Raw genomic sequence first — 22,519 nt, forward strand, 5'->3', positions numbered from 1 at the left:
GTCAGTTGACCTCAGCAAACAGGAATGCGGGCAGGGCTGTGGCTGAATGCCAGAGCTACTTTTATGAAATTCCTTGTTAATAAATTCAGAAGGGGTTTGTTTGTAGCTGGCAGTAAATACCTAAGACAGGATCTCTGGAATTTCTACCTTTTTTTTTTCTTGTTTAAAAACTGCCACATGGCTTTCTAGGTGAAATGTGATTCTTGAAAATAACAAAGATACGCAAATATCAAAGGATTATCAAACGCAGACACACTCGCCTTTCTCAGGTGGAAAGACCCATTTCCCCGCACTACATCCTACGTCTCCCCACTGCCAACCTTGTCCCGTGCCATTCTACTTGCTCATCACAAGCTCAACGTGGGAGGCCCATTCACCTCTGCTCTCTGCAATGCAGGCTTCCCACCTCCTAAGACTGGATCGCCCCCAGGCTCGCCAGGATACATCACAGCCCTCCTGCCCGGAGGAAGGCAACAGAAAGAGACTGGACTTAGAATCAGAAGCTTCTCTTTAACTTCAACTCAGACTCATGTCTTCCAACGGTTAAAAGAGGAATGATGACACTGGTTTTACAGAATTGCTCTAAACGAAATGTCTGTGAAAGAGCTGTGGAGCCAGCCAGCCTCCCAGATCCTCCTCCGCTTCTCGGCAACCGCCTAACCACCCAACAGCTAAGCCAGCCTCCTTCCATCCCACATCCTCCAGCTCCACCTCTTCACCCAGAACCCACAAAAGAGCTTCAATACACTCCAAAAATTAAAGATATGTTTTTAATAATTTGGGCACTTTCAAGAGTCAGGGAAGCCCTATCACCTCAGAAAGCCTTTACCACTCACTGCTGCCCCAAAACAAGAGACACATATATTGTTGACAACCAGTGCTTGCATTAATTACATTTTAAAGTGTCGTCCTGAGCTCTCCCTGTAGCTGACAGAGGCTGAGAAGCATGAAATAGCCAGGATTAAATGACCTGCAAATCTAGACTGGCTTCTTTTGGGGCTGGCAGTGCCAGGCAGGCAGATCCCTGTTCCTTGCACCCCCCTGTCCTCCGCCGTCTCTACTCTGGAGCAAGGCTCAAAAAACTTTTTTTTTTTTTTTTTTTTTTTTGAGACAGAGTCTCACAGGCTGGAGTGCAGTGGCATGATCTCGGCACACTGCAACCTCCGCCTCCCAGGGTCAAGCAATTCCCCTGCCTCAGCCTCCTGAGTAGCTAGAACTGCATGCGCACACCACCACGACCGGCTAATTTTTTGTAATTTAGTAGAGACAGGGTTTCACCATGCTGGTCAGGATGGTCTCGATCTCCTGACATTGTGATCTGCCCGCCTCGACCTCCCAAAGTGCTGGGATTACAGGTGTGAGCCATCGAGCCCAGCCACAAAAAAAAAAAAAAAAAAAAAAAATTTCTTAAAAGGCCATATAGGAAATAGTTTAGGCTTCAGGGCCACACAGTCTCTATGTCAACTACTCAATTTTGCCTTCGAATCTGAAAGCAGCCACAGATAATACAAACACAAATGGGTCTGGGCTGTGTTCCAATAAAACTTTATTTACAAAAACAAATGGCCGGCCCCAAGAACCTGGTTTGCAACTCTTGCTCTGGAGCAGAGCAGAATGTGTACTATCTGAACTACAACAAACTTTGTGCTGCAAAAGCAGCACCTCTGCTGTCACTCCCCTCCTCTCTGTCCACTGACTCTGTACGTCCATGTGAACAGGCTTGCCAAGAAGGATGAAGCGGGCAGGTGAAGCTGAGGGGGCCACAATCAAGATCCCAACACCCCTATCTTTAACAGGCAGTGCCAAGAGAATCCCATTTCAGGGGAGCCACTCTACCCCGCTGCCTACGGTGTCTTCCCATCTTAAAGCCTCTTGATTACTATGCAGTTACCAAGTTGGCTACCACCTTACTAAGATTCTTGCCATTTTCTTATTCTAGTCAAAAGAATAAGTCAGTTTGGTGGAGAGGGCAACTAAAGCCCAAGTTTGTATTTGATAAAGATGTACAACAGGTTCTTTAAAAAAATAAATTACATAAAATTTTCTGGACACAAACTCCTATCCAGACCACTAGTCATGGAGAAGACCAGAAGCCAAAAAATACAATCTTCATGGAGAACCAGCTTATTCACTGTGCACTCTGCGACTGGTAATCCTTCCCTGGGGGTCTTACTCTCAGAACTCTGGCTTGTAGGACATGACTGGTACCTCCTGCAATTCCAACAGAATATTATCCTCGATTGGTAGACAGCAGACCCTGGAACCCTGGAGTGACCCTTTCTCAGGGTGCTCCACTATGGCACGTGGCAGCAGAATCCAGGCCACTGTTGCCATCACCCCCAGCTTGGCTGCCTTGAACAGGCAAGCTTAAAAGAATGATGCAACCTCCCTGCTCCCTTCTCAGCCAGGACAGACCAGGCATGGTGTTTCATGGAAGCCATCCTCTCTCATAATCATTGTTGCTCAGGTGCCTGTTTAGGAGATGGAGCTGTAGTCACAACAACAGTGGAGACTGCTTTGGAGGAGCCAGAAGCTGTTCCCTGTTGGAGATGGGATGCAGGGACAGTCTGGATGCGCACCTGTTTGCAAAGAGAGAAGGTCAGGTCAATGGACTGCAAGTGGGCTCACCAGTTAAGAACAGCAGTGGAGTCAGAGAGGAGCCCGATAATGGTGAAGAATTTGCCCTGAGCCTTACCTGTGTGGCCTGACCTTGCTGCTGAAGCTGCTGCAACTGCTGAGCAGTGAGGAAACTAACAGGCTTATTGCCAGCAATAAGCTTAGTGCCCGCTGGCATAGTTGTGAGGATGATGTTGCGGCCCAACCCACTGAGGCTGTGGAGGGAAAGCAGGGGTGAGGTATAACAATATCGGCGGGTATTCTCTGGCCCAGATTTAGGCCATGCATTGAAGGACAACAGGGAGGTCTGTGCCAATGAAAATCCCAGCATTTCAGATTGAAATGGAACCCAATTGCTGAGACCACCTTTCTTCTAGCTTTTCCACTTCCCATAGCAGGAGAAGACAGTAATCCCAGAAGCCCCTAGTGCTCTGGATAAAATGGCCCTTGGCTCCTGGCCCTGACCAGCAGGAATAGTGGACAGGGCCCCAGAGAGGTATGCATGTCCGCAAGAAACCCTCCCCCAATAGCCACATCTCATAAGCTGCCCTGAGACTGCCGGACTGATTTCAATGTGCCCTTTATCCCTGTTTAAATCAAGGCCACAGGTGGCCCTCATTCCCTGAACTGCTTCGGTTCAGAGCTCAAATGTCAAAGCGAGGGCCACAGGTGGTCCTCACATCTAGCTGAGCCCCATCCTAGCACTCCCCACACCCTTTTCTCTCCAGTATGTATCACCACGCATGCTGCTTTATTATTACTTCTCTACTTTACAATGTATGCTTGGAGAACAGCAAGGATTTTCATCTGTTTTAATCACGGCACCTAAAACAATACTAGGTGCTCAATAAATACCGTCGATGAACACAATAAAGGAGAGGTGTCAAAGGAGGGACCCAGAAAGAGCAGCCACTTTGCCATTTGGTGACAAGGACTGGTAAGCCCTGCCTGCCACCTCCACCCCGAAACTGGTTCCTTCACAATGACATAGTACTTACTTGGCTCCAAGGTTGCCTTTGATGATGGGGGCTGTGACCACACTCTTGCCCTTCATTGGCTGGCTGATCACAGACAGGGGAACTGTGATCCGTGTAGGCAACTTCCCCTAGAAAGAAAAGGCAGTCAGGTTTTTAAGACAGGAGGTAAGGAAAACCAGCAAGTGTCACCTCCAGGGCATCAGGAACTGAGGAGCAAGCACTACAGATGCTGTGAGTCCCCAGAACCCAGCAGGGTCTCAAGGCTCCTAAGGTTTGGGCCCAGGAAACCCTAACGAAACTACTTATACCATAGTCAGGTGAAATCTGATCTTTTATCATCCTCTTTCATGCTACCAAAAGCAGCAGCAACCCTATCTATCTGCTTTCAACGGGATAAAACCTGTATCTGAATCACAAAGGCAGGTGTGTCCTCGCTTTAGCACAGTCCAAGATTCTGAGTTCCTTGGAGGACATGGCACAGTGCTGGGCACACAATCACTATTTGGTGAAATAAATTCGAGGAAGGACAGGGGACCTCAAGAGTTAATACCTAAAGCACACAGCTACTCACTGGAGCGCAGGGCCACTGGTGACGAACAAACAGCAGGAAGTGCTAGATTAGGGAAAGGCCATGCTCTCTGGTGCTTGCCATTTCTCCCGGAGATAAGAGAGATTAGCTAGGGGACACTAATAATAAACTCAATCAAGTGAAAAGTCCAACTCCCAAGCTAATAAAGCCAAAAAAGAATTTTTTTTTAGAAACTGAGAAGGCCTAGAGTCTTTGGGACTTAGATGGTTAAGACAGGTCACTGCGTCACCTGTTTTCAGAGTGCCTTGGTTTTAATGCTTGACTGGTAATAAAATTTATATGCAATAAAATCTTATGTAAATTAAATCTGAGTTTTAAAAAATTGAAGAGGGCTGCCTGACAGGATGCTGGGAGAGGGCATCAGCATTCCACAGAGGCAGGCTAACTCTAAGGAGACGGGCACTCAGCTGCAAAACTGCACCGCAGGTCCCTGCACCTATCTCCATGGGGTTCACCCACAGCCTGGAGCCTGTTAAAAAAGCATGCAGAGGGCAACAGGCAACAGAATTCCTTGAGATGGTACCTCCAGATACATTTACTTATGGTTTTATTTTCTTCCTCAAAATGCCTTTGTTGCTTAAAACATCTCAGACCAGTACATCACCTAGAATGATCCCTTCAGGAACTACCTAAAAAGCTGACTAGACAGTGGGAAAAAGCACCATCAGTACTTCCCGCCCCACCAAATGCTCTCCAGTTGCACCTACCCAGGTTGATTGTAACAGGACAGATGACACTTGATACAACCTTTCTATGTTAGAGGGATTCGACAGAAACAAAAGTAGATCAAGTGAGTGCAGTTTCCCCGCTTCCTTATTTCAACTTTTACGATGTGGAAACCTAAGTAACTACTTTTGTGTGTGTGTGTGTGTGTGTGTGTGTGTGTGTGTGTGAGAGAGAGAGAGAGAGAGAGAGAGAGGGAGTCTCGCTCTGCCACCCAGGCTGGAGTGCAATGGTGCGATCTTGGCTCACTGCAACTTCCACCTCCCGGGTTCAAACAATTCTCCTGCCTCAGCCTCCTGAGTAGCTGGGATTACTGGCACCCATCACTACACCCGGTTAATTTTTGCATTTCTGGTAGAGACGGGGTTTCACCATGTTGGCCAGGCTGGTCTCGAACTCCTGACCTCAGGTGATCCGCCTGCCTCGGCCTCCCAAAGTGCTGGAATGACAGGTGTGAGACACTGCGCCTGACCAACTATTTCTTTTTTAACCACACTATGTTAGGGTTTTCTGTTTTGGGTGTTCATTTGACTTATGTTTACATCCTTCTTCATTGCTCTGGCTTTTATCCCAATTAATGACGGTTTCCCTACATAGCTTGCTCAGTAAAGTGAAACTGTATTTTATACTGTCCACACACACCTCTCTTCTGAACAATGCTCCTTACCTAGAGGCTAAAGAGTAAACACACATGCATCCACAGACACCTGTGTGGATATGAGGATTTGGTTTATGATAACTGTAGCCTTTCAAGCTAGTGGGGGAAACAGCTGATTAGTTTGGCAAATTTGAAAACTGGGAAATGAGATTTCAACTTCATCCTATTCACAAAAATATATTTCAAATGCATTAACAATTCTACTTTTTTTTTTTTAAACTCAAAAGTATTTTATGAAAATAAAGGTTAACATTTTATAACCCTGGGGTAAGGAAGACACAGACACAAAACCTACCAGCCATTAAAGGAAATGCTGACAAATCTAATTAGATACAATTACAAAGCTCCGTAGAGCTACAGACTCCATCTATAAGGTTAAAAGATGACAGGCTGGAAAAAATATTTTCTATGCATATGAAGAATTCACATCCACAGATTCCGTATCTTCAGGATGTTATAAAAAGCCACCTCAAACAATATGAAAATGCCAAATACCGCAAAAGAAAAGTGGCAAAGATTTACTCCCCAGGGAGCGCATGCCAACCTCCAAATGAATGGATACTCAACTTCACTCACATCAGGGATATGAAATCAAAAAAGAACCCCCTTTTCACCAGTAAGACATGTACATGAGGTTAAAAAGACGTGGTATCAGCACAGGAGGCTTGCTGATGGGGCACACGTGGATGTGGCTTTTCAGGCAGTGCCGCTGGAGTATCTCAACTCTCCACGTGTGCACCCCCAAGGCTGGCGCTAGCACTCTCTGCTTCAGAAACGTTCACACATAAGCCCAGAAACATTCGCCACTGCCTGGTTAATAGTGGAAACGCATCCTTTAGCAGAGCCCCTTCTACTGGTTGCTATACCATTAAAAAGACCCCAGTCAATATCTGTGTACGGCCTAGAATGATCATCAAGACATTTACAAAAAATAAAGAAGGCAGGCAGGGGCAGTGACTCACGCCTGTAATCCCCAGCACTTTGGGAGGCCAAGGTGGGCGGATCATCTGAGGTCGGGATGTTCGCAACCAGCATGGAGAAACCCTGTCTCTACTAAAATTCCAAAATAAGCCGGGTGTGGTGGCACATGCCTGTAATCCCAGCTACTCGGGAGGCTGAGGCAGGACAATCGCTTGAACCCGGGAGGCAGAGGCTGCAATGAGCTGAGATCGCACCAATGCACTCCAGGCTGGGCAATAACAGTGAAACTCCGTCTCAAAAATAAATAAATAAATAAATAAATAAATAAATAAATAAAATAAATAAAGCCAATCACAGAATATATAAAGTCTCTCATGGGTGTTTTTTAAACTACGTGTACATGTATGAAAATGCTCAGGAAAAGCACTAGAAGGATAAATGCTGAACTACCAACAGCAATTAATCTTCATGAAGGGAGAACTGGAACATGGTCAGGTTTTATTTCATCTGCACTGTTCTTTACTATTTGAAAAGAATGTATGCATGTACCACACTTTGATAAATTGTGTTTCAAAGGAAAACAAAAGTCTATCAGTAAACAAATCTCTCTGGGGTAAATGAGGTGATATTTAGGGCCTCTAATTTCCACTCCTAAAAAGAAGTTTCCTAGTTTTTAGGGAGTCTCTCGCACAATGGGCAGTTGAACCTTAAGTAGTTTTCTAAAAAGAAGGCCTAAGCTTCACCCTAGTTACTCACAGCCTGGGGCGTGGACACAACCGCGGTGCTGACGGGGACCTGGCGCACGGTGGGGGCTCCTGTGCCAATGCTGATGGGGGTGCTTGCAGTCCCAGAAGCCACAGCCACAGTCTTGGACACGGCAGCATTCATACTGGGCAAGGACACAGCTGAAGTATGGACAGTTCCAGACCCACCGGCCACCGAGGCCCCCTGCTTGGCGTGGGTTGCAACGGTGATGGTCTGGCCTGCTTTGGGAGGCATCACTCCCAGTCCCTGCACGATGCGGATCGTGGCAGCTGGTTTTGCTTCTGAAGAGGCCACTGTGCTTTTTCCCTTCTGGTCAGCCACACTCACGCCAAGAGCTGGCATCAAACGAAAAGCTGAACTTGAGGCTTCTGTTGGCTTGAGGTCAGGAGTCACTTTGACCACAGTGGTACCTGTTGGAGTGGACGAAGGGGCACTGGCTGAACTGGCCTTGGCAGGGCTATCAGCGGCATGGACTGGATTGGAAGTGACGTGTAAGGTGGCAGAGATGCCTTTGCCTGTAGTGTTGCCTCCTGTCCCGAAGAGGTCCTGGGTCAATTTGACTGTGGTAACCTGGGACTTGGCCAGCGTGGCCATCATGTCCGGAGTGATTCGCAGAACCGTCTGGCCCTTGGCATCTGTGGTGATGGAAGAGGGTGGCAGACGCAGTACATCCTTACCCTGGATGCGGAAGTTAGTGGCTGTGAGTGGAATGCTGTTGCCTGTTTGGGGCTTCACACCAAGCTGCCCAGTGATTGCCACCTGGAAGGGGAGAAGCAGCACTTACAAGGGATTCACACTAGTAAACTGTTTACAAAACACAACTAGACAAACTTCCGTTTCATGGGTAGATGTTTTGTATTTTTTTAAACTTTTTATTTTGCAAACATTCACAGAAGTAGAGAACAGTATAACAAACCCTTATAACCTTTCACCCAGCTTCAAAAATTAATACTTTGTTTTAGCTATCCCTCCCCACTGTGGTGGGGGAGGGAGGAATTAGAATATATAAAGGTAAATCCAAGATCTATTATTTTACTGATCAGTATCTCTGTACACATCTATAACCTAGAAAAGGACTTTTTGAGACGGGGTCTTGCTATGTCACTAGGCTGGAATGCAGTGGTACAATCAGAGCTTACTGCAGCCTCGAACTCCTGGGCTTAAATGTTCCTCCTGCCTCAGTCTCCTGAGTAGCTGGGACTACAGGTGTACCAGAGCCTGGCTTCCCACCTCCTAAGGCCAAGTCCCTCATGTGTAACAGATGCAAGCCTTTTAGCCTTACTCAGGGACTTCCTCTCTCTGTGGCGTGATCGATCTTCTCCCTTCTACTGGACCATGGCCATCAGAATGCAAACATGCTGTAATACCTCCCATCCTAAAAAACAACCAATCCTGGCTAACTCTACACCTCCCTCCACCTACTCCACTCCACACTCAACTCCAGTACTCTGCTCTCTTCAGAAGCAAAACTCCTCTAAAAACTACCTAGAGTCACCCCTCGGTATGTGCGAGAGACTGGTTCCAGGACGCCCCCAGGCAGATACTAACATCCACGGAAGCTCAAGTCCCTTACACAAAATGCACTATCTCCATAAAACCAACAAACATCCTCCCGTGTAGGTAAAATCATCTCTAGATTACCTATAATATCTAATACATTGTAAATCCTGTGTAAATAGGTTGTATACTGTATTGGTTTTTTAATCTGTATTATTTTTTACTGTATTATTATTTTTTATTGGAGTTTTTTCCAAATAATCCATGGTTAGCTGAATCTGAGGATGTGGAACCCACAGGTACAGAGGCCGATCATACTGTCTCCACTTCCTCACCTTACCTTCTCTTTTGAACCCATTCCCCAAAGCCACCAATCCACTGGACCAGTGAAGCCCATGCATTATCCTGATCCACCGAGTCTCATCTCACGCTGCCACTACATCTCACACCTTCCCAACTACACTTTTCTCTCTCTTGCCGTCTCCACAACTCAATTTTCTCCTGCTTCAATAAATGATGCCACCATCGATCCAAGCACCCAAGCCAAAGCCATGGATGGGGTAATTCTCACCTTCCTCCTCTCAGACCCCTACTCAAGCCACCAGCAAACTGCACTGGCTCTCCCTTCAACCACATCCAGACCCCACTACTCCCCTCCACCTCTGATGAACAGTCACTCCTATCTACAGCAGCCTTGCTTCTCACCTGGACGACTGCTACTGCCTCCTACAGGGGTTCCCCATTTCCATTCTTGTCCCCCACTGTTCCTTCTACCCAGCAGCTGGATGTTTCATTAAATGCAAACCAGATCAAGTCACCCTTGCTCACCATCTTCCAGTGGTTTCCCCTCACATTCAAATTAATTTTAAAGTCCCACATAATCTAACCGCTGACAACCTCTCCCATCCTTATCTTCTAACACCCTCACACTTGCTCCCTATGCTCCAGCCACAATGATTTTCCTCTCGTTCCTCAATCATATTCCTGACACAAAACATCTGCACTCGCCATTCCTGGGCCTAGAATGTTTTATCTCCCAATCATCGCTTCATGGCATGCTCTTTGTTTCACCTCTTTCAAATGTCATCTTCCCAGAGAGGCCTTCTCCAATCACTCCAGCTAAAATAACACGCTACTGCTCTCCACCTGAACCTGTCTACCGACCTGCATAGCATTTATTACTATCTCACACTGAGGTACTTGTCTCTTAGCTCTATCAGAACACGAGTTCCGCGAGGGCAGGGACTTAGTCTGTTTAATGTACTATTAAATCCCCAATACTTAGGACAGTGTCTGACTTAATGTTTGTTGAACAAAAAAAAAATTACTTTATTATTATGTGGTTCCATTTCCTCATCTGTAAATAATAAGAGTGCCTACCCCATAGAGCTAAGAAGATTAGACTATTTAACAAGCAAAAAATGCTTAACGCAGTGCAGGCACACAGGAGGCACTCCTATCAGTATTAGTTGCTATACTGCTTAACGATTCTTTGAAGTTCGATGATTATTCTTTTATATTCACAACCAAGAAAGCAGAAGCAAATTCTACTTTTACAAGTGGTAAACTGAGAAGCCAATAAAATATGGCCATGGGAATTTAACTAAATGAATTCATGGAGAGTCGACTCTAAATCCAGAAACTCCACTATTAAATGCTGAATTAAATGGAATGAAACAGAAGAAACCTCTTCAGCATCTATAAAGGCTGCACTGCCTTTGGTGGGAACTCACACCTAAGTATCTATAAGCTGAGAGTCAAAGCTGACAAATCTTCTTCCCATGTGCATGCAGTCTGGCCAAGAACCTCCAGCTCCAGTGGTCCCTGCTCCAGGATGAAGGATTGAGATCCCCCTGAAAGAGCCCCACCTACCTGCTTGATGATGTTCTGTCCCGTGACGTTTTGAATGACAGCTGCCGTAGATGCACTGGGAGCAGAGGTCCCAGGAGAACTCGTGGCTGGCTTACTCACAGGGCTGGCTGTGGCAGGGAGACTTGTCACCGTGAGCCCTGTCTGTCCAGGTCCAGGCCGCTGCACAGTGGCTGCCGTAGTCTGCGCTTTGACTGGCACAGTGGCCATTACTGTCTAGTTCAGGGCATGAGGCCGAGAGCTTAATTAGACTCTAAGATGCAGACCAGCATTCTAAGCAAGAGTCTCCCTCACCGCATCCAGGAAGCACTCCTCTCAAAGAGCTTCTAACCCCACAGTGCTTAAGGCACATCACTCTCTAAAATGGACACTGTAACTGTCTTATTTGTGTACATCTTAATTTTCAGAATTTTACATTTAACATCTCATTTTATTCCTACACAGAGGACAAATACTATTTTACCCCTTTTAGAGCAAAGGAAACTGAGACAAAGAGGATATAAATCTTCTCTAAACTCACACAACTAGTTCATGGCATAGCTAAGACTAGAGGCACCGCAGAAGGAGCCTGAGATGTAGACTCACAAGGTCCGAATTTACAATCCACCTCTACCAAGATCCTGATGTTAGGGTTCTGGGGAAACCACCAGACTCCTCTGAAGATCTGATTCTCAACACATAAACACACTATCTAACAATGCTTACACAGCTTTGAACATTAAGTGGCTTATTCTGATGAATGTCATCACCAGTAGCAATAATCTATGGCTCCCCCAGGTCCTCACCCAGACTCTGCCCATCTGACTCATCAGCCCACCTCTGGGTCTGCATCCCTGCTTCCCAGTGACCACAGCTTCCCTCTTTACCTGAGGCACTACTTTGGTCTGTGTGGCAGTGGCTGGAACCCGGATCTGCGGTCCTGCTGGCATCTGTGGCAGCGTCTGTGCTGGCCCTGCCGACTGCTGGGGAATAGCAGGAAGGCTAGGCTGGGCCACCACTCGCACCTGGGACAGTCCGGCAGAGCCAGAGTGGCTCACGACCCGGGCAGCAGCCTGAGAACTGGGTGTAGTCTGGCTGGAAGCTGGGGAAAGCATTGTTCCCAGATGTGGCATTGTTGGTGAAGACACCAGAAGAACACTATGAAGAACATCAGGGAAAGACAAAAAACAAAAACTTGGGACATGCATACAAAAGGCCTCTAGAACGAAAAAGCTGAAGAAAAGGAAGAACTTACCCTGAGCTAGACTTAGCTGGTTCTGAGACTGTGGTAGGGCCGCTTTTGTTCACCGCCGATACAGGTGGAGGGGAGATGGGAATGGCAGGCAATGCTGGTGTGGTGGGGGTTACAGGTGTGACTGGAGTGGGTGGCATACTGGAGTCACTGAGGCTCATCTGGCTCTGCTCAGAAGGGCCACTGCTAAGGACCTTTATGGAGCTCTCCTTGCTACTGGACTTCTAGAACAGAAGACAAAGAAAACTCACCTGCAGGTGTCGTGAAGATCCCCCTAAAGGCAGGGATGCCCCTACAGCTCCTGATGCCCCACACTAAGTAAAAGCCAAGCAGCTACTCTTAGTTGCCTCCATCCCAGAATCCGTAAGGCAGACACTCTCCTGAGGTCACTTACCACCTTGGATGGGGGCTTGGGTTTTTGCTGAAGGGCTTTTCTGGCTTTAGCTGCAGCTGCTTGTGCTTGGTGAATCCGCTCTGTGAACAAGAGGGGCAAGCTTCAGCCAGAGTTTAACCTTAGCGAACTAAAGACGGGCTTTGTTAAAAACCAACACCTTGCTGATGGACTGAATCCTGCCTCTACCATCTTGCCCCACCTACACCAATGAAAAGAATAATGGAATTGGGGCAGAAAGTCAGAAAGTATCCCCAGTCGGGCTGGACACCATGCCCAGAGGCCTCACGCACCAAACTCTTCTTCACTCCGGTCACGATGCAGGTAGATCCACAGCTTTCGTCCAATGTCGTATTTCACACAAGGATCTTTCTCATAATGTAGCCGATCCAGTGCACCACTCACTACTGTATTTACCTACAAATCAGACAAAGGGAAATAAGAAACAAGTCAAGTTCAGATAACAGAAGTTATTTGGACTCCAGGGAAAAAAAACATGTCATTGTATCTAAATCACAGCTGATACAGATTCTATCTCAGCCTAGCTGCATATTTCCAATAGTTCACCAAATCGTTTGGCGAGACAATAAATGCTGTAAGACTACTGAGATATTGATCTATTTTTACTGTAAGGATACTGTGAAGTAAGTGACCAGCCTGTCCTTTACCATAAACTAAAAGAAAGCCTAGAGCCAAATTTGTGTTTCACTAACAGTAAGGGTTTTGATCACTACGCATTTTTCAAGACACGTTTTTCACTTCGTTCAGTTGTTTAAAAATTTGTTGTATTTTATATTTCTTAGTAAGTTTTCTTAAATCCATTCTGGAACAAAGCAGAAGTAATCTCTTCTCCATCCTACCTGAGTGCTGGTGACATCTGGTGCAAGGAACTGGGAGTCCTTAAGCAGTTCACAGATTTCTGCCCGTGTGCCTTCTCCATTAGGCAGTCGAGCCGCAGCGTCCCGAACTGATGACATGAGAAAGCACAGTCCACAAGTCAGGCAGGATTCCTACAGAGGTACAAGCTCCCCTACCTGCCGTGGTGGGCAACGCTCCCTGGGGCTCCTGCTCCTCTACCTTCCCTGACGCCAGATTAGGTGCACTCTGCCCTCCAGCAGCAGGCAGCTCAACCACTGGCGTTCCCTACACACTTGTCTTTTTTTTTTTTTTTTGAGACACAGTTTCGCTCTTGTTGCCCAGGCTGAGGTGCAAGGGCATGATACATCACTGCAACCTCCACCTCCCAGGTTCAGGCAATTCTCCTGCCTCAGCCTCTCGAGTAGCTGGGATTACAGCCGTGCACCACCATGTCCAGCTAATTTTTGTATTTTCAGTAGAGACAGGGTTTCACCACATTGACCAGGCTGGTCTTGAACTCCTGAACTCAGGTGATCCGCATGCCTTGGCCTCCCAAAGTGCTGGGATTACACACATGAGCCACCACATCCAGCCCCTATACATTTTAAGAGTTACTTTTAGGTAACACCTTAAGAATTCAGAGGGCCTGTGAACTCAGGTGGGAAGCAAAATTACATTTTTAACTGAAATTAAACACTTCCTTCAATTATGAACAAAGGGAACAAACGATATACTGGCAGTGCTGTGATGGTGTAATGGAAATCAAACATTTTCATATATTACAGCTACTGCAGATAGCTAAGAATATCATTTATACTCATCACTACTTGGAAATTTCAAGAAATGTCAGACCTCATGCTAGATCTTGTCATATAACATCATAGTAACAACACATATTTTGGCACCATAAACTTGTTTTAACATTTTGATAACTATTTCAAAACAAATGGTCTCTTTTGTAACTGTATTTTATTTTATGCATTTAAAAGCATAATTCTGAGAAGGGGTCCACAAGTTCCACCAGATTGCCAAAGAGATTCCTGGCATTCAAAAAGGTAAGAATCCTCACTGTTAAATGAAGTACAGCCTGGAGGAAGCAAATTCCTATATTTAACCTATTAGCTGGTCTGGGAGCAACTCCTAACTGAACGTAAACGTAAGCCCAGACTTGAGGAGAAGACTGGGAGCTGAGGATGTCCCCTTCAGCTCCCAAACTCCAACACTTCAAAAAACTATGCCTTGTTCTCAAAGTCTACCCTGGCTGGAGGGGTGTGGAGAGGACAGAGTTCAGAGTTGATAAGAGAAAAGCTGCACGGTGAAGAAAGGGATCTCTGATAAGCAGCATGTGCCACCTACCGAGAGACAGAATGGTAACGTAGGCAGGCCGGTCGGAGCGCAGCAGGGAGTGCTCCCGAGCCTTGTTGAGCGAGGTCTCCTTGTCAAACACGCCCTTCACTGGCCCCACCACAGACTCAAAGCCGTGCATGCGAAAGGTGAACGCCTTATGGGGTTGGCTATACCGGTAACGCTCCTACCAAGAGACAAGGGACAAGGCTCCTGGTCAGAATTAGTGGGGTTCTCTCTCGGGCTTTCTTACAATATAAGCAGATCCACATGGAACAATTAAAACAGGAAGGAACAAGTGATTCTAGTAGGAATGCTCAGCCAACCACAGTGGAAACAGGACGGCTCTCAGAGCCAGTCACTGAGCAGAGGGACAAGGAGGTAATATAAAGGCACTTTGCTACCTGGAAGATGAGATCATGCAAGTATTTCTTACTCCCCTTCCCCACAGTTTCCACCCCCAACAAGTAATCCCAGCCAACAGAAGGTCTAAGGGGAAGGGTATGAGTTTCTTGCAAGAAGGCAGATGCAGGAGAGTCAGGCTGAGCTTCTCCCTGCACGGCTCACAGAGGCAGAGACTCCCACTGGCTTTTAGGTACTTCTTACCTGCTCCTGAAAAACCCGCTTCTCCTCCCCTGTGCTGGGCCGCACCACATAGTCAGTTCTTCTGGAATATAAAAAATTCTGTATCAACCCTGAGAGCTGGCATGTGTGTCAGACCCACTGCCCCTGCTTCAGAACCATTCCCACTATGACATGGAAAGATGTCCCTCAAGAAGCACTCAACTCTTACAAAGGAGAAGAGCCCACTTTCCAGCTCCTATGAAGGAAATCCTGTTGGTATTTACAAAATCACTTGATTCTTAGAAATCCAGAAAGGTACTGGGTGGATAGATGGGCAAGAGGCTGACATCTTTACCTATTGTTTTCAATATTGCTGCTAAGTAGGTCCATTCTGATGGCAACAAACAATTCGGCCTTAGAGGAACAAAGGGCTTCAGGTGCGTTAGATAAGGGTTATTTTTCTACCTCCAAGGAAAGTACCCAGGGGCTTGAGATCTACACCTCTATTACATGAAGAAAAAGTTCTGCCGCACTTAAGACTGAGCCTCTGTCTGGTGTCAGAAAACTACGGAACTATGCCAGGACAGAAACAGAAACGTGGCACAATGTGATATAAAGAGCCTAGGACTAAGAGTCAGGAGATCTAAGTTCTAGAAGGTTAGTCCTACTGCTAACCTTCAGCAAGTCACTTAACTTCATGCTTCCATTTATTGGACTAAGGTGGCCTAGATGAATAATTCTCAAGTAGGAGCCCAGGGAGGAGTACACATTAAAAAAGTATGTCCACCTACAAAGGAGATTATATGCCCCTTAGAGGCTCTCCTGCCAGCCCCTCTCTCCATCAGACCCCATTCCACAAGGAGTCCCGCTCACTCAGGGGGTGTGGCCTGCCTCAGTATGCCAAGTCAGGAAGAACCAGGGGACTCCTCAGAGCTCTGAAGCCCATTACAGCTCTAGCATACCAAGAAGTATCAACAAAACCAAGGCAGTATCTGAACTACAGTTTCCCGGGACACCACCCACCACTAGAGTATTGTACTCACACCCGAGGGACAGGTGTCGTGGCATCTGAGCTGTCTTCATTTTCTTGCTGGAGAAAAAGAAAACGTTGACAGGTAACTGGACTAAAGAATTTGGGCAAACTTAAGAGCTCTGGAAACCTAGTGAGAAGGATCTGGTATTTCTTAAAAAACCATACCTTACAGAAGGCCTGATCTTTGGTCTCTAGCCATAGCTGGAAAAGGGCAGCTAATTCCTTTTCATTATCTTGGGATTGGCCTATTAGAGGAATAAAGAGATAAAAAATAAGGTCTAAGGTATTACTGAGAATCCTGCTTTCTCTTTACTAGCTTTATCTACACCACAGGGAGATTCTATCAGGAGCTGTAACAACAATCCTTTACACAGCCACTGCCTTCCAGCTGGTGGAAATCAGCCTGGACCACCGCTCTTGGATGCCATCTAATCAAATCATTCACTCTGTAGGCATCTGCTGAGTACCCACTGTGCCACGCATTGCATGTGAAGCTAAGGTTACTCAGTGAATTCAGTCTCCACCCTCACAGGAGTTTACGGTCAAGTGAGGAAAGAGCACACGTTTCAAAATCAATTCAAAAGGTGGTAGGCATCACAAAAGATGTAATGATAGCTTATACCAAGGTAATTATTCTATTTTTGTAGGTAAGAACGGTTTCTGGCTATTGGGGCACAGAGAAATTCTATTCACTAGCATAGCAGTTAAGATCCTGGGGCAGGAAAAAGCTTGACTTCCCATGACCCGCCTAGAAAGAGATAAGCCCTGTCTCCTGTGCCCTCCTCTGAGGTCACTCTGTTCAGGCTGTCTGAGACCCTGATGGCACCTGTGTCTCCTGCCCAGGTTAGAAGCCACAGGATCATCATCAGTCAGGTTTGCTTATGTGATGAATACAGCTGCCCTTCTCAAAGGGGCTGTTTATCTTTGTTTTCATAGTCAATACACAATATCACTATTTGCAGAAAGCTCTCAACAATGGCAGAGTAGCTTCAACTAAAGCACCTGGCCGACAAGCTTCAAATGCTTATCATCTGGCCCTGCATGAAACAGTCTGCCAGGCCCAGGTATATGTGTTCCCTCCATGGCTACTGCAGCCTGACTGACGGGGGGAGTGCTTGCAGTCAGCTACCATCATCACCTTCAGCTCACGGTGGTTTCACCTCCACTGTTCCACTAGGGACTCATGCTCACTGAAAAATTCACAACTTCCTCCATGTTCACAAATTTTTAGTCTTTGTCTTACTGAATCTTTTAGGAACTATGGAGGAAGATGACCACTCCCCACTTCTCAGGCGCTCCTATCTCCTGGCTTCCAAGACTCTGGAAAACCCTGTTCCAGGCTTTCCCCACCTCCACAGTCCCACCCCCCGCCCACACTCTCATGCTCTCACTCAGACCCTCTGCCGTGAAGAGCCCTTCTCCACCCTCTCTCCTCACTCTGTGCTTCCTCCCCAGGTAACAGCATCATCGGTGCCCTGCACCAGACACATGCTAACACTCTCCCTCTTAAACTCTCTGGTCTGAATTCTAAACCCACACATCCTACTGTCTACTCAACAACTCCACTGGAATACCTCAAACGCAGCTCTAAAACTAAAGTCAGGCTGGGTGCAGTGGCTCACACCTGTAATCCCAGCACTTTGGGAGGCTGAGGTCGGTGGATCACCTGGGCTCAGGAGTTCAAGATCAGCCTGGGCAACATAGGGAAACCTCGTCTCTACTAAAAATATAAAAAACAGCCAGGTATGGTAACGCACGCCTGTGGTCCCAGCTACTCAGGAGGAGGAGGAGGAGGAGGCAGGAGAATCGCTTGAGCCCGGGAGGCAGAGGTTGCAGTGAGCCAAGATCGTGCCACTGCACTCCAGCCTGAGGCACAGAGCAAGACTCGGTCTCAAAAAATAAATGAATAAATAAATAAATTTTAAAAACTAAACTCGGGATCTCCACCCTCCAAATCCAGACCTCCACAGCTGCTACCTGCACAAAAAACACCTTCCTCCACCAGCTGCAAATCTAGCAGGAGCCGTGCCTCACACCATTCTCCTTCACTCCCCACAGCCAAGCCACAACCAAGCCCACCTAAATCGTTCTCCAACGTATCCATCCTCTCCCGTGTCTAAATTACCATCAGCTCTCATAGCCTGTGGGTTGCGTGACTATTTTAGATCACATCTTCCCCATGGAAAGGTTCTAACTCCTCCACCTCGAATGCTGCTGCCTCCCCTCTGCCTGCCTGGCTCGGTCCTATTCATCACATACCTCTGCTCAGACGCTGCTTCCTCAGCAAGGTCCTCCCAACTCTGCAACTACATCAATTCCTATTATACTTTTCCTTTACAGAAAGGATCAGTTTGTCATTAAATCTAATAAGTATTTGTTCCCCAAACAGACCTTAGGCCCTATGAGAGGAGCGCACTGTCTCAGAAGCCATTGTATCCCCCCAGCACCTAACAACAGTGCCTGACACCTAGAAGCTGAATAAATGTGATAAATAACGAATGGATGAGTCTACGGTTTTCATAACCTGCTCTCCATACACTTCTCCACAGACCACTCAGCACAGAGAAGTGCCTGTGAATTTCAACAGGAAACCAACACGGATTTCTCTCTTTTCACCATCACCAGGCAACAGCCTCCAAGTGACTTCAGATGCATGTTATGACAACTTACACACTAAGTGGGCTTTATAAACTTAAAAATCAGGACTCTGTTCTTTAGAAACAATTTACTCGGGGCTGCTGCACATTCTCCTCAATAGCAAAGCCCACTTTTAGGAAAGAAAAATATTTATAATTACAAATTAATCCAAAGTCATTGGTATGATTAATATAAATGTTGACGCTCTTGCAAAATACCCTTGCAGATTTAAATTTAGCCATCACCAGACTACATCATACAGAAAGGGTATTCCTTCCATCTCAGCACTGGTCCAACCAGAGGAGTCAGTTAACCCACCTTGAGAGTACAAAAGGGTCTTGAAGGACTCCTTCCCAGAGCAAAATAAGATCTAATACTGCTTTTTTAAACCAATCTGCAGGACCATATTGACTGGAAGGCAAAGAAACTTAGGGGAAGAAACGGGAGGATGAAAACCTGTAGGGGTAGGTAACACGGATTACTCACCAAGCAACTTCCACTGTTGGGTTTTCTCTTTGAATTCAACAAATGGAGAGAAACTGGAAGGAACAGCTGCAAGAAATGGACCACATAAATAAGCCATACAGGTGCATCCCTGAACTCTGAAACAGCTTTTGAGTGTTCCACAGTGTATTAGAAAAGCAGGAACCTTCAAGGCATAGCATTATGCAAAGGCATAATGGATTACAGGAGTAAAGCTGCAGTTTATTCTGATAATTAATTCGACGAAAGGGGGAAAAAATACTGACCCTACAAAAAAAAGCACCTTACCTCGACTTTCTCCAGCAAGATACTGCAGGGCTGGTAGTACCAACTCAGCCCAGTTGGGGGCCGCAGAGAACCAGCTGTTGAGGGAGCTGGCTGGTGATGACTGCCAATCCAAAACTCGCTCCTCTAGCTGAGGGAAAGCAAAGGCAGAAGCCAGTTAGACTTCTCTTCTATACCAGCAATTCCACACAAGTGCCACCACAAGCTGGGGCATATGCATCCGGAGTTTGTCCAAATCACAAAGCAAGTTAACTAGAGAGCTTTGAGAGGAACCCAGACTTCCACTTCTCAAGCTATAGACTATTCAGGATTTGAACTCTTTGAATACTCTAATGTACCTCCAACTTTTCCAAAATGCTTACCATAGGAAGGCTAGCCTGACTCTCCAGCAGCAAGATCTCTAATAGAAGAGAGAAAAAGCTGGAAGATATTTCATTGATTCCAAGGCAAGGCTTGAGGTCTTCAAGGGGCCTAATGAGGGAAGAAAAATAAAAGAATCAAAAAGACCAAGAACACATCCCTAGATTGATTCAGGCCCCCAAGCCTCCTAGCAGTCACAAAAGAGTTCAAGAAAGGAGCAAACAACACATTTTCCCAGCAGTATCCCTGGGACTCCAGGTCTACAAGTCCAACACACTTACAGCTACGACAAGCCCTGGGGGCCAGGGCACACCCATTCACCCTGAGAATTACAGAATCTCTGTTGCTCACTTACTCCTCCTTGATAGCAGGAATTGCCAGCGGAGAGGGGGCCTGTGAGAGAGATGCAACCCCTTCAGTACTGCTTAGAGGCTCAGCCAGGTCCTCTACCTCTGATTTGATCGTTTTTATTTTCTTCTTCTTCTTTTCCTCTTTTTCCTTAACCTTTTTTTTAAGGACAGCCAAGTCATATAAGGCTGGGAAGGAAAAGTAACACCAGTCACAGAAATGTATCTCCTACACAGGGAAGTGAGGGGTCTTATCTGCATATTCTTTTCCCAAGGCCCACCAAAGATAGAAGTCTCAGTAATAAAACACTCAATGAAACCAAATGCAGTGAGTGATTTGCCGTTAGTTTTTTTTTTTTTGAGACAGGATCTCACTCTGTTGCCCAAGCTGGTGTGCAGTGGTGCAATCATAGCTCACTACAGCCTCAACCTCCCTGGCTCAAGCGATCCTCCCACCTCAGCCTCTCAAGTATACGGCTTAATTTTAATATTTATTATAAAGAGCTGATAGGCCTGGCACAGTGGCTCACGCCTGTAATCCCAGCACTTCGGGAGGCCGAGGTGGGTGGATCACGAGGTCAGGAGATTGAGACCATCCTGGCTAACACAGTGAAACCCCATCTCTACTAAAAATACAAAAAATTAGCCAGGCATGGTGGCGGTCGCCTGTAGTCCCAGCTACTTGGGAGGCTGAGGCAAGAGAAGTGTGTGCACCCGGAAGGCGGAGCTTGCAGTGAGCCCAGATCGCGCCACTGCACTCCAGCCCGGGCGACAGAGCAAGACTCTGTCTAAAAAAACAAAACACAAACAACAAAAAAGCTGATGCTCTGTTGTGCTGATTTTACATTCATTTCCCACCTGTAAGCCCATAAGAGGTAATAATAAAGGTTACCAGCATGAAGGAGGCCATGGTTTCATTTATTTGTGCCACATGCTATGGGCTCATGCAACTAAACACCATAGTCAGATGAAGGCTCCTAGAGGGCGCCCAGTCATTTACCTGCGAGAGAGCCCTTCCTGCCAGCATTTACTCGAGTCATGATGTCATTGAGGGTCAGGTCCCCTGTCAAAAGGTCCGGGTGATCCTAGATGTGATATCCAAAATTTGGTCATGGAGGCCCAAAAAGGAGCAAAAACTAAGGTGATTTTGCAAATTTATGTAACAATTAGATGTTAGGTACACTTGGGGAAATCACATTGAATAAAAAATATATAGAGAGAAAACTATTCAATTTTTCCCTATCATATCCCCATTTAATTAAAAAAAACAAACTTGATACTGGTGCATAGAACCCAGTCCCAACCTTCCTATCGTTCAGCATTTAGTCATAAAGCTCTTCTGCATTCCTTGTCTCATGTGCTCTGCACACAGTCTTGTGAAGTATTAATATGTTTTACAAAATGTGGAAATAGGGTTTAGAGAGGTATCACAGTAACTAGAAAAGAGAGAGTACTGACTTCCCATGTGGGGTTCTTCCCCTCTCACCTCCTAGCCTTAGAAGGACTGTCTTTTCTTCTCAAAAAGGCATCATCTTTTCTCCACTAAACTCTCTGAGGTGCTAGCTAGCTACCTCAACTTGGTAGCATGGAATAATGGAAACAGTAAAAAGTGGGACAAACCCAGGGCCCGACTCCTGGCTCTGCTGCTTACTGGCTATAGGACCAATGACAAGCTCCCTAACCTCTCGAGCACTGTTGAGGTGGAAACGACCATTCCTATACTCGACAGTGTCACTGTAACAATTAACGCAGACCACACATTCAGCAGGCCCTGTGAAGTCAAAGCCCCCACGCCTCACATCGTTGATGCCAGCCAGCCTCATCGGCTGGTCCTGTGCCCACATGGTAGGGAGGACATACAAACAAGGCAGTGATGCCCCGTGTCTTCCTCAGGACAGCCAATCCTGAAACATCAGGCTGAAAACCACACGGCCGCAAGCCCTGCCCATCTTACTGGCTGATGTTTCCGCTTCTCATGGTGCTTCTTTAACATAATCTTCAGGTCACTGTCCCCCAGTTCTATTTTATCTGAGAAAACAAACCAAACCACATTCACTACCATGATTCTCCAATTTACATCTTTCTGGTCACTTGTCCAAAGAAAGATATTTCTGAGTTTCCCTTCTGACACCTGTGAACTACAAGTACCAAAAATCTTTAAAGTCACAGGATCAACACTTCCACTTCTCCATACATTGGTAATAAATGACTTCAGTGACTCTGCTGGTCCTAAAACACACTTAAGGTTCTTAACATTCTTCTTTGCTTCCTATTCCAAACAAAAACTCTTCTCCAAACTCACAGCCACTCTGGAGAATGGCTTGGCTCTGGTTATTCCTTTGTCCTCTTACTGAACTGTCCCTTCGTACTG

General features: G+C 46.3%; 1 protein-coding gene across 3 annotated transcripts in view; it reads right to left on the bottom strand.

Annotated features, from left to right (window-relative positions):
- Positions 1 to 1,529: 1,529 nt before the first annotated feature.
- The window catches only part of NFRKB (nuclear factor related to kappaB binding protein), a 32,821-nt gene continuing 11,831 nt past the window's right edge, over positions 1,530 to 22,519 (bottom strand). For 2 of the 3 annotated variants that reach the window (XM_015116109.3, XM_015116106.3), the window contains 20 exons: positions 22,103 to 22,176; positions 21,149 to 21,233; positions 20,157 to 20,337; positions 19,804 to 19,912; positions 19,445 to 19,571; positions 19,160 to 19,225; positions 16,202 to 16,281; positions 16,047 to 16,093; positions 15,046 to 15,106; positions 14,452 to 14,626; positions 13,098 to 13,204; positions 12,531 to 12,654; positions 12,241 to 12,320; positions 11,850 to 12,070; positions 11,482 to 11,752; positions 10,619 to 10,831; positions 7,241 to 8,008; positions 3,615 to 3,721; positions 2,696 to 2,831; positions 1,530 to 2,579 (listed from right to left, as the gene is read on the bottom strand). In XM_015116109.3, the coding sequence (XP_014971595.3) occupies positions 2,454 to 2,579; positions 2,696 to 2,831; positions 3,615 to 3,721; positions 7,241 to 8,008; positions 10,619 to 10,831; positions 11,482 to 11,752; positions 11,850 to 12,070; positions 12,241 to 12,320; positions 12,531 to 12,654; positions 13,098 to 13,204; positions 14,452 to 14,626; positions 15,046 to 15,106; positions 16,047 to 16,093; positions 16,202 to 16,281; positions 19,160 to 19,225; positions 19,445 to 19,571; positions 19,804 to 19,912; positions 20,157 to 20,337; positions 21,149 to 21,233; positions 22,103 to 22,176 (3,158 nt within the window). In that variant the 3' untranslated portion in view covers positions 1,530 to 2,453. Of the gene's footprint in view, positions 2,832 to 3,614; positions 3,722 to 7,240; positions 8,009 to 10,618; positions 10,832 to 11,481; positions 11,753 to 11,849; positions 12,071 to 12,240; positions 12,321 to 12,530; positions 12,655 to 13,097; positions 13,205 to 14,451; positions 14,627 to 15,045; positions 15,107 to 16,046; positions 16,094 to 16,201; positions 16,282 to 19,159; positions 19,226 to 19,444; positions 19,572 to 19,803; positions 19,913 to 20,156; positions 20,338 to 21,148; positions 21,234 to 22,102; positions 22,177 to 22,519 lie in introns of all 3 variants that reach the window. The other variant, XM_077964677.1, reaches the window with a different exon arrangement.

This window comes from Macaca mulatta, chromosome 14 (genome assembly GCF_049350105.2).
Source record: "Macaca mulatta isolate MMU2019108-1 chromosome 14, T2T-MMU8v2.0, whole genome shotgun sequence".
Taxonomy (NCBI): domain Eukaryota; kingdom Metazoa; phylum Chordata; class Mammalia; order Primates; family Cercopithecidae; genus Macaca; species Macaca mulatta.